The 17710-nt window shown below is 39.5% G+C and overlaps 1 protein-coding gene across 4 annotated transcripts in view; it reads left to right on the top strand.

The window, feature by feature from the left end:
* rasgrf1 (Ras protein specific guanine nucleotide releasing factor 1) overlaps positions 1–17710 on the top strand; it is a 206352-nt gene that overhangs the window by 174510 nt on the left and 14132 nt on the right. For all 4 annotated transcript variants that reach the window (XM_047822463.1, XM_027174727.2, XM_047822462.1 and 1 more), the window contains exons 16-23: positions 4411–4530; positions 6971–7141; positions 7241–7347; positions 8052–8164; positions 8275–8335; positions 8439–8542; positions 9418–9502; positions 13948–14145. In XM_047822463.1, the coding sequence (XP_047678419.1) occupies positions 4411–4530; positions 6971–7141; positions 7241–7347; positions 8052–8164; positions 8275–8335; positions 8439–8542; positions 9418–9502; positions 13948–14145 (959 nt within the window). The remainder of the gene's footprint in view (positions 1–4410; positions 4531–6970; positions 7142–7240; positions 7348–8051; positions 8165–8274; positions 8336–8438; positions 8543–9417; positions 9503–13947; positions 14146–17710) is intronic.

The raw sequence follows: 17710 nt of genomic DNA, 5'->3' as shown, positions 1-17710 counted from the left end.
GAATAGTCTGACATGGCTGGAGAAAATACATGCTCCGAAAAGGGATTTTTCCAAGACCTCGATACCTCAGTATGGAGGTCTGGAAGAAATGGCAGACGCCTGCGTGCAGGTGGCTGACGGCCTGAAGTGAGAAAGCGGTCGTCCAGCTTAGAATGGGCGACACCAACTACCTCCTCAGGCCAATCTAAATTCAGCTTCTCAACAGCCCGAGTTATTACCTCGAGGAGCTCCTCGAACGCGACTGATTGCGTCGGCCGTTCTGAGGTGGAAAGCCCCTCCCCTTCGACATCGAGCTCCTCAGAGCCGGATGCGGAAAGCAGCATGCTCTCTTCCGGGTTGGGAGAAATCGCAGCGCGAGCTCCCGAACGCGAAACCGAGCGATCGGAGTCAGGGGAGAGGGCAAGAGAAAGGGGAACACCCGTCTCTTGCTCCGCCTCCGCTAACTCAACCTGGGAACCCCATGATTGAAGCCGCCGCGCTGCCTCGGCAGACGCAGGACCCGAACCACGAGGCGCAGCCGAAGCTGAAAACACAGCCAGGCGGGATCGGAGCGTGCGGAGAGGGAATCCCTCACAATGCACGCAGCCGGCTCCCTCGAGAGCCGACCGGGCATGCTCCTCTCCCAAACACACCACACAAAGAGAATGCGCGTCGTCCGCCGTGATAAAGCGGGGGCAAGGATGCACGCATCTCTTAAAGTGCTTAGACTGCAACATTTTGCCTAGTCTTTCCCTATTTTTTTTCTTTCCCTGCACTTGACGGACAGACAAACGACACACATACACAGAGCGCTTCCTGAAGACAAAGAAAGCTGGAGCAGCGTGACGTAGATGCCCTTATATGGACTTACTGGCGAGTAATTAACTCTGTCACGTGTCCTTTCCGAGCCATTAAATGGCGTTTGTGCACACAGAGCTTCAGACACAACTTCCTCAAAGAAGCATTCCCATAGCGTCAGCACTGACGCAGCGTCGAGTTCCCTCGAAAGGGAACTTGGGTTTCCTTCCACATATTTGCCTGAAATTTACCACTATTGTTCCAAATTATGAACTTTGCAAGTAAAATTATTTTTTTCTATTTTCTATTTAATTATTTTATATTTTTCTATTTAACTATGTGTTCGAAAAATAAATACTTTCCTCCTCAAGTCATCCCCAGTCAATTGAGTCAATGACTCAGCCACATTTAGTGGGGCAATAGGTCACACTTTTGCCCTTTTCAGCACAATGAACATATATACAGACCCAAAACTACACACATAAAATGTCCACTAACACACACACAAAAAAAACACACTCTCTCACACACACACACACACACACACACATAGACACACACACACAAATTGGGCATTGCATTTCATTAGCCCTCCAGAAAAATAAAAGACACACATTTGTAAATATTTCACACTTTTGATATGCCTTTACCTAGCAGAGGGCAGAATATGATCTACTGAAATGATGCTACAAACACACAGTCAAACACTGTTCACAGCATTGGGCATTGCATTTCAGTTGGCCTCCAGACAAAACAAAAGCTACACATTTGTAAACATTTCACACAAACACACACGTGCGTGCACACACGTGCGTGCACACACACACATACACACACACACACACACACACACACACACACACACAAACACACAAGCATTGGGCATTGCAATTCATTACGCCTCCAGAAAAAACAAAAGCTACTTATTTGTAAATATTTCACACGTGTTATATGCATTTGTCCAGCTGGGTCAAAATCTGATCTACCAACAAGCTTTACACACACACACACTCACACACAGACACACACACACGCACACACACACACACACACAAGCATTGGGCATTGCAATTCATTGGGCCTCCAAAAAAACAATCATTTGTAAATATTTCACACTTGTTATATATATATATATATATATATATATATATATATATATATATATATATATATATATATATATATATTGTAGGGCTCTTAGAGAGACGGGACACGGAAGAAGAGGCAGAGAAACTGGATCAGGGTTTTAGCAGAAGAGTGAGTTTAATTGTCCAACACTGAAAGCATAAGGGAAAAGTAGGAAGGCAGTGAAAGCAAGAATAGTTCCCTGTAGGGGTCGCTGGGCAGGGGTCCAGGCTCTCTGTCTAGACAACAGGAGAAGGGCGGCAGGGTAGATCTCTCCATTCACGTTGTGCAGGCGCAGTTGGCGGTAGGGAGTCCTGAGTCAGCTGGATGTCTCTGTAGAAAGATATGAGAACAAATAACAAGCATTAGTCTCGGTTAGGCCACACCCCCTTTTCCTTCTCCTTCTTTTCCTTTATATATATATAAAATTTTTTATTTAACCCTTATTTTACCAGGAAAGAAGCACATTGAGATTAAAAATCTCTTTTACAAAAGTGTCCTGGCCAAGACTAACAGATGCAAGCACGTTTGAGATTAACAAATAACATCCAACAATACACACACACACACACACACACACACACACACACACACACACACACACACACACAAGCAAATCCTTCAAATTCCAATATCAATCAAAATCTAATTAAAACACCTACAGCCCTATGTTTCTTTCTCCAAAACATGTAAAAGTTTTTTTTTAAAAATGTCCAACGGAACCAGTGTCCTCAGATTCAATGCACTTTGCAAACAATTCCAGGCGGATTTTAAATTTCCCACATTCAGTACATTCAGTATATGCATTTGTCCAGCTGGGGACAATATCTTACACACGTGTTTTCATATTCAAAATCATATTTGTTTCCTCTCTCTTATTTATAAATTTAGTTGCATCATTCAGCTTTGACCTGGGGATGTTTGACATACACCAGCCAGTGTAATATTTAATAATTTCTGCTTATTTTACTCAAAAACATGGCATAATTTTGTGAGGTTTAATGTTCAGAAATTAAATATAATAAAAAGCATAAGAGGTGTAAAGGAAGTTTTATTCACAAGAAATTATGCCAGGTTTTTGAGTGGTGTGTGTGTGTGTGTGTGTGTGTGTGTGTGTGTGTGTGTGTGTGTGTGTGTAGCCCGTTTTTGGGTGATCACATGGCATCTGGTAGGCAAAATAGACATAAGTGTCAAATGTTCACAAATGAAAGCTGATCACACAGAATGGTGATAATTGTATAATTTTTGATTTATAAGCATTCAAGTCAATCTGACCTGGAAAAAAACAAGTTTTATTATTTTTATCATAGTTTTATATGACATTAAAAATGGTCAAAATGGTTTCAAAACAATCTCATGGCTTTGAAATATACCAGCTTGTAATTGTGCATTAACTTTTGTGCCTCTATAGTGTAAATAATTCAACATTTCTGTGCTTTTTTTTAACTAGAAATTGAGGCAATTTTGTATATTAATGAGGTTTATTATACCAAATATTACAACACTTCTGAGTTCAATTTCTCTAGCCACAGCCAGGCTTGATTACTGCCGTACCTGATCACAAATCACTTATAAGACCTGACTGACAAAGTGAAGTAGACCAAAAGATCCTCAAAAGCTACACATCATGCCGAGATCCAAAAAATTCAGGAAAAATGAGAGAGAAAGTAATTAAGATTTATCAGTCTGGAAGAGGTTCTAAAGCCATTTCTAAAGCTTTCTTTGGACTCCAGCGAATCACAGCCTGAGCCATTATTCACAAGTGGTGAAAAAATGGTACAGTGGTGAACTTTGCCAGTAGTGGTCGGCCGACCAAAATTACCCCAAGAGCACAGCGACGACTCATCCAAGATGTCACAAAAGACAAAAGACATCCCACAACAGCATCCAAAGAACTGCAGGCCTCACTTGCCTCATTTAAATTCAGTGTTCGTGACATCCCTATAAGAAAGAGACTGGGCAAAAATGGCCTGCATGGCAGAATTCCAATACGAAAACCGCTGCTGAGCAAAAAGAACATCCTCCTCTCATCTTTGCCAGAAAACATCTTGAAGATCCCCAAGGCTTTTGGGAAAATACTCTGTGGACTGACAAGAGAAAAGTTTAAGTTTTTGGAAGCTGTGTGTCCCATTTTATCTGGCATAAATGTAACACCATATTTCAGAAAAATAACATCATACCAAAAGTAAGATATGGTGGTGGTAATGTGATGGTCTGTGGCTGTTTTGCTGCTTAAGGACCTGGAAGAATTTCTGTGATAAATGGAAGCATGAATTCTGCTGTTTACCAAAAAATACTGAAGGACAATGTTCGGCCATCTGTTCATGACCTCAAGTCTACCTCTAAATGGCTGAAGAAAAACAAAATGAAAACTTTGGAGTGAATTTGTTTGATGATCTGAAACATTAAAGTGTGACAAACGTGCAAAAGGTTTACAAAATCAGGAAGGGGGCAAACGCTTTTTCACACCACTGTATATTCAACATTAATGAATGCTTTTTTCCATAGATATTTCAGTGAGGGAAGAAAGTGACAGTGAACCGGTCCAGAGTGATGAGGCTGATGCAGAGGCTTCACCCACCAAATCGCCTACAACTCCAAAAACTGTAAAATGCAAAACGTCTTCAGGTAGAATGCATGCTGTCTTTTATTTTTATTACCAGCCACACAAGTCATCTTCTCTGATCACACTCTCTAGAACTGGCCAAATGGCCTATAAGCACATGACCCTTCTGAGCTTCTTGGTGTGATGTCACAAAAGACATCCCACAACAACAAAAAACATCAAAATATCAACATTAACAATTCTTAAGTCAAAGTAATGCAACAATACAAAAAATTAAAACAATAATAAATCAAAAGAATTATTAGCAAGTTAAAATGAGATGCTAAGTCAAAATAATCACATAAATCAGAAAAATCAGATATTAAGAATAATGAGTTGTCAAAACATTTACTTACAGTGGTTAATAATGGATGTAATTACAAAGCAAGTGATCAAGTCAAAATAATCAGATATCAACATGTCAACATGATGGCATATAAATTTTGGGGGGGGGAAATCATTGTGCACTTGCAATTGCATCCTTAACTGATTATTGACAGAATACTTTGCTGCTCTATGGATGCAGCAGCTAGAAATGGATGGTGACAAACACTAGTGGGCCAGTGCCACTTGATTGTTGAACCGTAACAACAAATTAATACGTTTATTGAACCTGTAGCTTAGCTCCTCCGTAGGTGGAACCCCTATGTATATTCCCACTTGTCACTTGTCCAGAAAAGTGTTCTGGTGACCCAAGCATTTGTAAAGGCTTCATGCTGGTCAAGAGGGCACCCAGACAACACCAGAATCACAGTTTGTCAGCATGTTGAAAGACAAGCTTCTGGAATGGGCTACAGTCACATGGAATCAGGAGAAAGAGCTACTATGCTACTATGACTGTTTCTTGCAGTGGTTCCAGTAGTCCCTGAGGGGAAGGAGATAGGTGACCAACTCATCATTTTTAAGCAAGGTAATCAGAGTGATTCCAAGAAGTGTGATTTTTAGCAATCCTTTGAATTTGCCAATTTCCTTTGATGGTTTGTAAGGAAGCTAAGCAGCTGCATTTGTACATCACAGAATTAAAATAAATTTTATTTGTTTGGTCTAAAATTACGTACACTGTCGTCTTTAACTTATCAACTGTTCATGAATGCAGAAAAAGGAGTGCAATGTTGACCATGGCGATTTCATACCCAAATCCCCTTGGTTGCAAGATAATAATAATCACAGCATTCCCAGACTGTTTATGTGCTGCAAAAATAGCAGCAGTGAGTGGCCTCTAAATGATAACATCCCAGGAGTAGCATGTGTAGTTTGACAGAAAGACAAAAGAGAGAAAGTAAGTGAGAGAGAAAGATAACTATTTATTAGGTGTCCTTTTTGTCCAGGTGGGTGAGGGCCACATAAAGGGTGGTGGCAATGGTATCATCTATTGAGCAGCTGGTAAGATACACAAACTACAAAGGGTCAAGATATCTTGAAGAGACTCTCAAGGCACTACATGATTGTGTGTTTGAATGCAATGGGACAGTAATCATTGAGACAGGACACTGAAGAATTCTTAAGCACAGGGACAATGATGATGGCATTGAGGCTGGTTGGAATAAAACTGCTGCTTAAGAAGATATCATTGATGTTATGAAAACATCTGCCATCTGGTCTGCATATCCTCTGAGTCCTCTGCCAAGAATGTGGTCTGGTCCAGCAGATGTCCATCACTGGTTCTGTGTATTTCTCACATGATTCATAGTAATATACAATTCCTGGTCATGTGAGGAGTGGTGGTTCTCACAGGCATTTTGTTTTGTGCTTCTAACCAAGTCAAAATAATCATGATATACATATAGGTTATAACAACATTAAAGTTACATGCTTATGGTCACCTGACAAGGTGTGCACAGTAAACTTGTGACAGGCAGTGGCTTGTGGGTGATCGATTACATGGGTTTAATCCATGATCAGCCATATTATCTCATTCTCAGTCATGCAAGGAGGCATAGAAAGTGTGCACCAGAAAGTCATAACAAAATCCCCAGTTGAGTGGAAAGACTGAAGAGGAGTGATGCTATTAGCTGCAAGCTATAATGGCATTCTCAGTGGGTTGGGGTGGCAGATGATCATAGTCTGGTCAAGAGCCTAACCAGATGTTATGAAAGGGGCATCTAGCTTTGAGTCATGACAGCATGGCATTGATCAATTCATTCTTTTACTGTTGCTTCTTCTGCATCCCTGCTGCATTAATGATTTGGTCAGTCTGTCAATGTGGATGCAAATGAAGTAAGTCATTTATTTACAGTGAGATGAAAGACAACTGAGGAGTGCTATACAATATAACGTAATTCAACATAACATTACACAGGTGCTTTTCGTCACATACGATGGTAGTCCAGCACTTTGCTGTGCTACCATGACATTGAGAATTTTGAAAGAATTTTAATTAGTTTTTTTATTTATAAAATGTCTAATTGCATGTAATAACTTTAAGATACAGTAAGAGATTATTTTTGCTCCACCTTTGTGTAGATTTCTCCCTGTTTTCATATAATAATGGAATGATGATGTCATCTTGCCGAGAAATAGACAACAACCGCAGCGCACTTTCAGCAGCATCTGCTTTTGCTATTGCCACGGCTGGGGCCAATGAAGGCACACCCACCAAGGAAAAGTACCGCCGCATGTCCTTGGCTAGCACAGGTAAAAATTGTTATGTTTAGGCTGCAACAGTGCAACATAATAACAGGATTAAAGGCAGGCATTAGTTAACATTCAATTAACATTGTGATTGTTTACCAGGATTTCCCACAGACCAGAGGAATGGAGATAAGGAGTTTGTGATTCGCCGAGCGGCAACTAACAGAGTACTTAATGTCCTAAGGCACTGGGTGTCCAAGCATTCCCAGGTGAAATTTCACATGGCATACTCTCATTTAACCTTCTTTCGACTACTTATCAGTGGTTGTCTTATTGACCCAGCCAGGCACATAGAGTTGGGTTTATTTTGTTTGTTATTACAAACACCTTTTGCTCTTAAATACCAGTGATTTTTATGGAGATGAAAAAATATGAAGTCGGAGGAAAATGCATATTTCAATGCTTTTACTATCCTTTATTTATGGGTTTCCCAAGAAAAATTTAGTTTGGTCAACTTTTTTTGCATTCTCATTGTGCAAAGATATTTGCATACTCTAACAATGTATTTGCTTTCTCTTGCAAAGAGTTCTGTATACATAGAAGAGTTCATATATACAGTTCTTCAGTTTTAATTTCAAAGGTGGTCTGTATGCAAGGGCCACAAATCTTTGAGAAACCTTTGACCTCTGATCTCATATTTGTTTCATCATGTCCGCTAAGGTGCATCTAGTTCTTAGCATGGTAATTAATAAATAAATACATAAATAAACAAAATCTGTAAAAGAAACAAAAGTGTGTAATAGAAAATGAAGCCATATTTGAGCCATGCTCACAATGTTTGCTTTGAGGAAAATAATTGAATTCATATTAGGAAACATGGGGTAAAGAATTTTTGGAAAGTGGTGAGTACTTGGCTGCTGTTCAAAAAATAACTACACTCTCCCTCCCTTTCTCATTCCCTATGCATATCTAGGATTTTGAGACTAATACAGAATTAAAAACGAATGTGATATCCTTCTTGGAGGAAGTTATGCATGACCCTGAGCTTCTAACTCAGGAAAGAAAAGCAGCGGCCAACATCATAAGGCACGGCACACCATCATTATATACCCAAACTGATTTCTATCCCTCTAATACATTTATAAAGCTAATTTCTTCTTATGCTGTATAAAGACTCTTAATGATTCATCTAATAGGACGCTTACACAGGAGGATCCTGGTGACAATCAGCTTTCTCTGGAAGATGTACTACAGGTGGTGAGTGAGATGCTATTGGGTCATGTTAAAAGCATGAATGATTTTACATTTTAACTAATATGCAATTTCAGTGTATGTGTTTATGTACATGTGTATTTGACAGGCCAAGGGTGATAAAGCAGAGCCTTTTGAGAACCACTCAGCTTTAGAGATTGCAGAGCAGCTCACCCTGCTGGACCATCTTTTTTTCAAAGTTATCCCATACGAGTCAGTATATGTTCAGTATTTTTAAGCATGAGTATTAGTTACTACTGTCTATAGACGTTTGAGAAAATATGCATGTAATAAACCTTGCCTAATTACATTCTATATAAATATTTTGAAAATTTGTGAGTCAAAGCCACTTCTTGGAAACAGCACCATGACATATTTGCAGTGACACAATTTACAGACTAGTTTTTGTTGTTTTTCTTATTAGGCTTCATCTAATAATTGTGTACACCACACTGAACATTATGGTCTAACATAATCTTAGATTAGGTTATCTAAGTGTAGGTTCTTCTTCCTCAGCGCAAAACACTTTCATGACATTATGATGTAGGAATCTTTTACAGTGAACATACATAATTTGGTAACATTAATGTTTCCAACTACCAATGCCTTTATTGTATTGGGTTTTAAGTTGATGTATGTAAATGAATGAAATTCTGCTATAGTGAATTAAAGCTGTAATTAATCTATTTTAAACTGTTTCATAAATATTACAAAATACAAAAGTATATTTAAACTCACAAGTTAGTAGTTCACCATTATCTAAGCAATCATTGCTTAGTCTTAAGCAGTGAATTTTTTATTAATACAGTATGATAAGTACAAGTGAATTTATAAATTTAATGCATTCATTTCTAATAATAATAAAAAAACACCTTTTATGCTTGTTATGGGGGCTTAATCAACAAATATGCCTGTAACATGCAACACCCTGGACATTTAACAGGGTACATTTAACACCTGATGTAATATAGTATAGGGAGGAAATCCACACATACATGGGATGACAAATACAAAACTCCATACTGTAAAGTATGTTTTAAAATGGCTATATTATTCTCTGAAAATAACACTGTCACTATTATTTCTAGGGAGTTCTTTGGCCAAGGCTGGATGAAGAATGACAAAAATGAAAAGACACCCTTCATCATGACAACGACAAAGCACTTCAATGATGTATATATGCATCTATGGTGACTCTGTCATGAACATTAGCACTGAAATTGTAGTTCTCTTTCACCTGTCTTAACTGCCATGTGTGGTGTGGAATCACCTGACTGTCACAAATTTCCATTTATTCTTCTCACTTTATATACATTGAACATCATGAAAAACACATCACCTATCTGCATAACATTCAACTTGTATTCAGCTGCATAACATTCAGCATTGCATCAGGAGTTTGCACTGCTGAAAGATGCCTATCATATTTTTGACCGTGATGAGCATATTTTGCTATCTTTGTGTCAGGAATAGCTGGGACTATTCCCTACTTGGACACTAGGGGGGCATTCTGGCAGTTTTGTGTCTTCTGCCATGTGCTTTTTTTGTTTTGTGTATCACCTGTGTTTGACTCACCCTATCCTTAATCCGTTCCCGCCTCTGCACACCTGTTCCTTGTGTTTCGATTATTATTCTGCTTATTTATACCAGTTTTCTTGTGTTCCCGTCTCTTGGTTGTTGTCTTTGTTTGCTTCTCTTTCTGTGTTTCCATTTTTTGTTTCCAGTTTCCTTGTGTTTCTAGCCCTTTATTATTTTCCCCCTTCAATAAAACCCTCTTTTTATGTTATCCCTGCATTTGGGCCTTTTTATCTGTGGAGACACCCCGTCCCTTGACAGAAGGACTCAGACTCAGTGGGATAACCCCAAGCCTGGCATTTTTTAAATTATGGAGCATTTACTCTCTATAATTCTTTGGCCTTTTGGGATTTTTTTTATGGACCTTTTTTTATGTGTGGACTTCTCTCCGCACCTGTTCCTATGGGGGATGTCGCTTCACTTCCTGTTTTCCCATGGAGGATGCCACCTCACATTTTGCCTGCGGAGGACTTCACAAGCCTGCTCTGTTTTTTTTTTAGTTTTGTTTTTTTTGGTTTTCCTCAGTGCCCTGCCACATTGCTCCTCATATGTTCCTGTGGGGGATGCTGCTTCACTTCCTGTTTTCCTGTGGAGGGTGCTGCCTCACTTTTTGCCTGCGGGGGATGTTGCAGGCCTGTATCTTTTTGCCTTTTTAATATTTTTTTGGTCTTTTTCATGCTCCTGGGGTGGAAGTGGTGCTTTCTGATCAATTGTGGATGTCACCCAGCCCTTTTCGATTCTGTTGTCTTTGTTTGCTTCTGTTTCTGTGTTACCATGTTTTGTGTTTCCAGTTTCCTTGTTTTTCTAGCCTTTTGTTATTTTTTCCCCTTCAATAAAACCCCTTTTTTGATGTCCCTTCATTTGGGTCTTTTTTATCTGTGAAGACACCCCCGTTCCCTGACACTTTGAGCATAATAATAATAATAATAATAATAATAATAATAATAGCATTTGAGCATAGAGTGGAGTACACTATTGAATCTTACAGTTTGCTATTTTCTCATTAGCATTGCTAGTCCTTTTGTGTATAACTTCCTGCTCTGTTGACAAGTAATATCAGTTCCTTTCAAGGGAACTTGATGCTATGGGAATGGTTCTTTGAGGAAGTTCTTTGTCTGAAGCTCTGTGTGCACATTGCCAATTAAATGGGTTAGAAAGGACATGTCATTAAGGGAATGCATGCCAGAAAATCCATATAAGGGCATTTATGTCACATTTATTACAGCTTATTTGTCTTATGGAAGTGCTTTGTGTATATGTGCATCAATTGATTGTCTTGTCTGCCTAGTCTAGGGGGAAAAAGCATTTTACTGTAAGAGGTGTATGCATCCATGCCCCTGCTATATTATGGAGGATGACATGCATGCTCTTTGCATTGTCTGTTTGGGAGAGGAGCATGCCCGGTCATCTCTCGAGGGAGCCGGCTGCATGCACTGTGAGAGGTTTCCTCTGCGTAAGCTTAATATTCTGCGTAATACACTTTGCTGTATTTCCAAGCCAAGCATCTGTGCCTCGTGGTTCAGGTCCATTTGTTCATGGGGTTTGCAGGTTACATTGGTGGAAGCAGAACAAGAGATGGGTCCTCCCTTTTCTCTTGGCCGCTCCTCTGACTCCGATCTCTGCATTTTAGATTTGGCAGCTTACATGCCGATTTCCCTGACCTGAAAGAGAGCATGTTGCTGTCCACATAGGGAATTGAGGAGCTCGATGTAGGTGAGGAAGGGCTTGCTTCTTTTGATTTGCCACCACAATCAGAGACATTATAGGTAACGTGTCCTGTCCCTATATTAAATTTTAATTTGTCTGAGAAGGAAGTTAATTAGCTTGAACACCATTATCTCCACACACCATCATCAGGTTGTATAACCTAGACCTCACCCCAGAATCCCACATCCTTCAGAGTTATAGTTGTTCTGTTCCTAGTCAACTTGTGTTGTCTCATGGCCTCTGGCACAGTCACTGACCAATGTGTGGCAGTGTGTTTATTGATGTTTCTATAGCATCAGCCTTGACCTAGCATCCAGTTCCATTAAAAGGGAACTAACACAATGTTACATATGTAACCCAGTTCCCTAAGAAGGGAATGAGACACTTCTTTGCTTGACACACCACAGGCATCCACTTGCACTTCCTTCAGAAAAAAACAGAAGCTGGAATAAAGTGATGTATGGAGATGCCCTCATATGGTCTCACTGGCATGTATTTCCAATCCATTAAATTGGTGTGTGCACACAAATCTTCAGAAAAGACTTCCTCAAATAAGCATTCCCATAGTGTCAGACTTGATGCAGCATCTCATTCCCTTCTTAGAAAAACGGGTTATATACATAACCTGGTGTTTTGCCAGGTCATGTTTCCCACTGTGCACCACTACTGAATATGGTATGTTATTTGAGTTGGATTTGGTTTTCTCTCTATTCTCCCCTTGAATAATTTGTGGGTCAGGTTCTCATTCAATGCTTTTGCTCTTTCACAGTTTAGTGAGTTGCATCCCTGTGGCTAAGCATGGCTAATGCATCGTGATCTGTTATTTATAGGCCAGTTTATTTTGTGAGATCCACTGACATAAAACACCAGGGCTGGAGTTGGTATTCTATACATGCACCATTTCCATGGTGTATAGATAGAATTTACATGAATGACATTTTCATCATTTCCATATTCCTTCCATCTCATTCTACCTGTCTGGCATTCCTCTTTGGCATATCATCTTCACATACCCTGGCATCCAGCTGAAAACCTGGTCTGTAGGTCAAAGAATTTTGTAAGTCATATTAAAAATGGTTAGTTCTCAGACAGAAACAATTACCATCATTGCATTTCACTTTCTTTTGTTGCCAATTGATTGACCGTGTAGTATTTCAAGAAGTGACACCTGCAGAGCATTTTTTGGTGTGACTAGTATGTGCCTTACAGTATGTCAAACATTGGGTGCTCCCCTGTCTAAACAGAGGCTGGGCCATGAGTGGTGGATATTATTTCCCTGGCTAATAGACATGCCTTTCTATAAGGAGCTGTTCCACTTTGTGGTCATTAACTATATTGGGTATATAATTCCCTTCCCAAATGGATTAATGTGGCTTTCCTTTCCATTCTGTCATAGGGTTGGTTAATTTATCTGACTTGTTGGTATGCCAGGGTCATCACTAGACCAAAATGATTCAGGATGGTTTTAGTATTCATTGCAAAGCCCAATTATTGGTTAGTGATCTTATTGAAATGTCTGTAGCATGCAATAAGGTATTCAATTGATTCTCACCAGTTCTGACAGTAATCTTATGTTCAGAGAAGCAAAGAGCAATACATATTGTTTTTTTTTTTGTTTTTTGTTTTTTTTTACCAATTCAGGGGTATCATTTATCAGCCATCTGTATTTATAGTTTTATCCATAAATTATAAATATACACATATCTATCAACACATATGATAAAATGTAAGAGGATGTCTGTATATTTGCTTATTCTCCAAACCATGTGTGTTCCAATATCCCTAGTAATAAATGGTGACAAACTGATTACAAAAGGCACATCTAAAGATTCATTCATTCATTCATTTTCTACCGCTTATCTGAACTTCTCGGGTCACGGGGAGCCTGTGCCTATCTCGGCGTCATCGGGCATCGAGGCAGGATCATATAAAGATTAAAATGCTTTAAAATTTTACATATTTATACTTGTATTTAGAGGATTGTGGGCACTTTTGTTCAATGCAAGGTTCGTTGTGCACAAGGGCACTTCTTATGCACAGATTTACTTGTTCTGTACAGAATTTAATAAATGAGACCTCTGGTCCTAGAGTGGTGTTTCCCCTGCTCTATCACTAAATTCATAATAGGCTTGTTGATTCATTAATAAATTTGTAAGTGTCAAAAAAAGTTGAAGCTTTATATTAAAAGAAATGTGCACAGAAATATTGCATAGTTTATATCATATAGGTATTAATCACAATAATTTATATTGTCATAAAGCATACTTGACATTTTATAGTAATATGCTTCATATAAATATAACATAGATAATTTATATATAATTTTCCCTTTTAAGGTAAGCAACCTTATTGCATCAGAAATCCTACGCTGTGAAGATATGAACACACGGGTGGCTGTGATAGAGAAGTGGGTAGCAGTGGCTGACATCTGCCGTTGTCTCCATAACTATAATGCTGTCCTGGAGATAACATCATCCCTCAACCGCAGCGCCATTTTTCGTCTCAAAAAGACCTGGATCAAAATTTCCAAACAGGTAGGGTAATACATTCTGCTTATTATGAATAATTGTGTTTTAATCATGACTCAGCATGGAGCATCTGAATTTGGTAACACCCATTCAAAAATGTACAGAAATAAAATTCTTCTTCTTCATCATAATAATAACAATAATAATAACAATAACAATAACAATAAACAAATCAGCATTTTAATCTTCATCCAACATTATCTTTAACGTTACTTAAAAGTGTTAGATTGAATATTTGTTGTTAAAGTCAAAATATTTTGTTCTGGTCTAAACGATTGTTTTTGACCAATTGTAGTATACCCGAAAATTATTCGCTTACTATGACAGAAAGTGAGGGCATCCTATCAGCATCTTTAATTGCACTCATTGTGAAATTACATATTTACAACTACAGAGTTGTAGTTGAAACTCAGTTTAAGTCGAAAACAAATAGAAACTATTAATGAGGTCCTAAGAGAGGCTATGGATCACTATGCCTAAACCACACTTACCTTTGAGACCCGAGGGTCAAAGACATTTAAGTATCTTAAGAGGAGGCTTCCAAGCTGCCTGATCACCCAGTTGCCTGATCTTGAAGAATTTTATATGTTTAGGTCTCTGGCGTAGGCTTAGGAGTGGTTAATTCTGGCCTCAATTGCCTCATTTATCATCAAGCAAAGTATAAAATAAAGTGTTTAAATATTAAACACTTTATTTTTGGCAGGTGCAAAGTACACAGTTGCAAAGATTAGTAAATCTTAGTTCTTTTTCTTCTACTGGATTTCCTCAGGTCAAGATCTGTAACCTATTACTATAATCTCAAAACCTCGATTTGTGAATCCATTCAGCTGGGCTGTAGAGAATGTCATCATAGAAGCTTTATTTGTAGACCCCAAACAAGGAGGCAGAGTCCCCTTCCACAACATGGGACCATGCATTTTGCAGACACCCAGGAGTGACCAAGTCAAGGAGTTTCTTAGGTGGATGTTTTGGGACTTACATATACACTGGTAGACATGCTTTAAAATGATTTACCTCAAGCAATCCATCTGAGTGGGCAGACCACATTATATGGGAAATAATTTACCAAGAACATCCTTGGCATCCATTATTCTACTTCCAGTATAATGCTGGTAATGTAGGCTGCTGTCAACCATGCTTTGTTTTGTTGAAGGTTTTTTGTTTAGTTTTTTTTTTTTACACTTTTTGCCACTCGAAACACTTCCATCACAGACACAATCAGTTATGACAGAGACATTCTTATTTCTATTGGTATACAATCCACACTGCTAAAAGCATCATGAATCTGGAGAGTGCCAGTGTGCCATCCTTGTCACTCTGAAAGAGAACTTTGACTCCTCATCTCTGCCACCTCCATCTCTACCTCCTGTCTTTTCCTCGGTACAACAGTCTCTAACCCTTACAGCATAGCTGGCCTCACTACTGTCTTGTACACCTATTTTCCACACTCGCCATTGCACTGGACAGTTGACACCAAATGATCCTGCACCAATCTTCTGCACCTTCTTGACCTCAGCCTCCATAACCTCACTGTTCTATTTCCCTCACTCTTGTTCATAAACATGTATTCTGTCTTACTACAACTGACTTTCATTCCTCTTCTGTACAGGTTACAATGTCATCTGCAAACATTATTGACTACAGAGATTTCTGTCTGACTTCATCTGTCAACCTGTACCTCCTTCTTACTATCTCTACTTCTCCATTAATATTCTCAGAGCAAAAATTGCCTTAGTAGTGCTTTTTCTGGGCATGAAGCCATACTGCTGCTCACAAATATTCACTTCCTTTCTTAGCCTAACATCCACTACTCTTTCCCATAGCTTCATTGTGTGGCTCATCAACTTTATACCTCTGTAGTTGCTACAACGCTGCACATCACCCTTGTTCTTAAAGATCGGCACTAGAACACTTCTCCGCCATTCCTCAGGCATCTTCTCACTCTCTAAAATACTTTTGAACAATATAGATAGAAACACCACTGCTGTCTCTCATAGACACACCACCACCATAGTTATGTTATCTGGACCAACAGCCTTTCTACTTTTGATTCACCTCAGAGCCTCTATTCATCTCTTCCTCCCCCCTTCTTTCCCTCTCATTTACCTTATTCATCAGCTTCTCAAAATATTTCTTCCATCTTCTCTGCACACATGCCTCACCCTGTTAGCACCTTCTCATCTCTGTCTTTAATCACCCTTATCTGGTGCTCATCCTTCCCATCCCCATATCTCTGTCTAACTAATCTGTACAAGTCCTTCTCACCTTCCCTCATGTCTAACCTAATCGTTTGCTTTCTGTCTGGGCTTTGCCATGTCCCTCTTCACTCTGTGCTGCAATTCCTTGTAATCCTGTCTATTTTCTTTGGTCCTATTTACATCCCGCTTCTTTTTAGCTAGCCTCTTCTTCTGAATGCTGTCCTGTACTTCTTTATTCCACCACCATATTTCATTATCTTCTTTTCTCCTTCCAGATGAAACACCTTTCACCCATCTTCTATCATTTCAGTTATAGATCCCAGTCATCTAGGAGCTCTTTCTGACCACCCAAGGCCTGTCTCAGCATACCAAAATAGCGGCGTAGCAGTAGCACGCAGCGGCTACTTTGTATTCGATATGGTGCTATTTACAATTTTTATGGTTTTCTTTATGGTTTTTAGCCTCACTTCTACCAGTACATGGACACCAGAGACAGCGGTGTTTATGTATATAACCATCAGAAACTAATAAAGTACAGATATCGGTAAACAACCAACCTGCACAATGATGTGCTGGGAAGGCTTCGTAACCTTGGCTTGCTGCAGAGACCAGGCCTCTAGTCCTCTGCATTACCTTATACTGGGGACCAGGAGATTGGATGCCGAAAGTGGTGCACGAGGAATCGGAAGCACGGTAAGCAGGCGGGTGTCCGTGCTAGGCTAAAAACAATCCCTAGCCGGCCGGCTCTCCCATCCATTCTACTCTCCAATGTTTGCCCCCAGGACAATAAACTGGACTACATCCGACTCGGACGCACTACACGGCAAGAGTTTAGAAACTGCTGCATCTTTGTTTTTACAGAGACGTGGCTCAGCGACAGAGTTCTGGACGCCGCCATTCAGCTGGATGGGCTAACCTCATTTACAGCCAACAGAAATGCAGCTCTGTGTGGTAAGACTCGCAGTGTTGGCGTGTGTGTTTACATCACCAAAGAATGTTGTAAGAACTGTGCTTGTTTCTAGTTACTGCTCATGATAAAGAGGTGCTAAGTGAACTCTACGGAGCTATTAGTGATCTGCAGAATGTTCACCTCGACATACTGTTTAACATCACCTGAGATTTCAATCATTTTCAATCTCAAGTCAGTGCTCCCTAAATTCCACCAGTATGTGTACTTTGCGACAAGAGGGGAAAAAATACTGGATCTTGTTTACACAAACATTTCCGGCATGTATCATGCAGAGCCCTGCCCTCCACAGGGATACTCAGACCACATCTCTGTTATGCTAATTGCAGCATACAGACCACTCATCAGATGCTCTAAACCGGTTCTGAAGTAGGTGAAAGCCTGGCCAGCAGGATCCACCTCTGCT

Source organism: Tachysurus fulvidraco, chromosome 13, assembly GCF_022655615.1.
Source record: "Tachysurus fulvidraco isolate hzauxx_2018 chromosome 13, HZAU_PFXX_2.0, whole genome shotgun sequence".
Lineage (NCBI taxonomy): Eukaryota > Metazoa > Chordata > Actinopteri > Siluriformes > Bagridae > Tachysurus > Tachysurus fulvidraco.
Note: the sequence above shows the minus strand (reverse complement) of the source record. Positions and strands in the feature narration are given on the sequence as shown.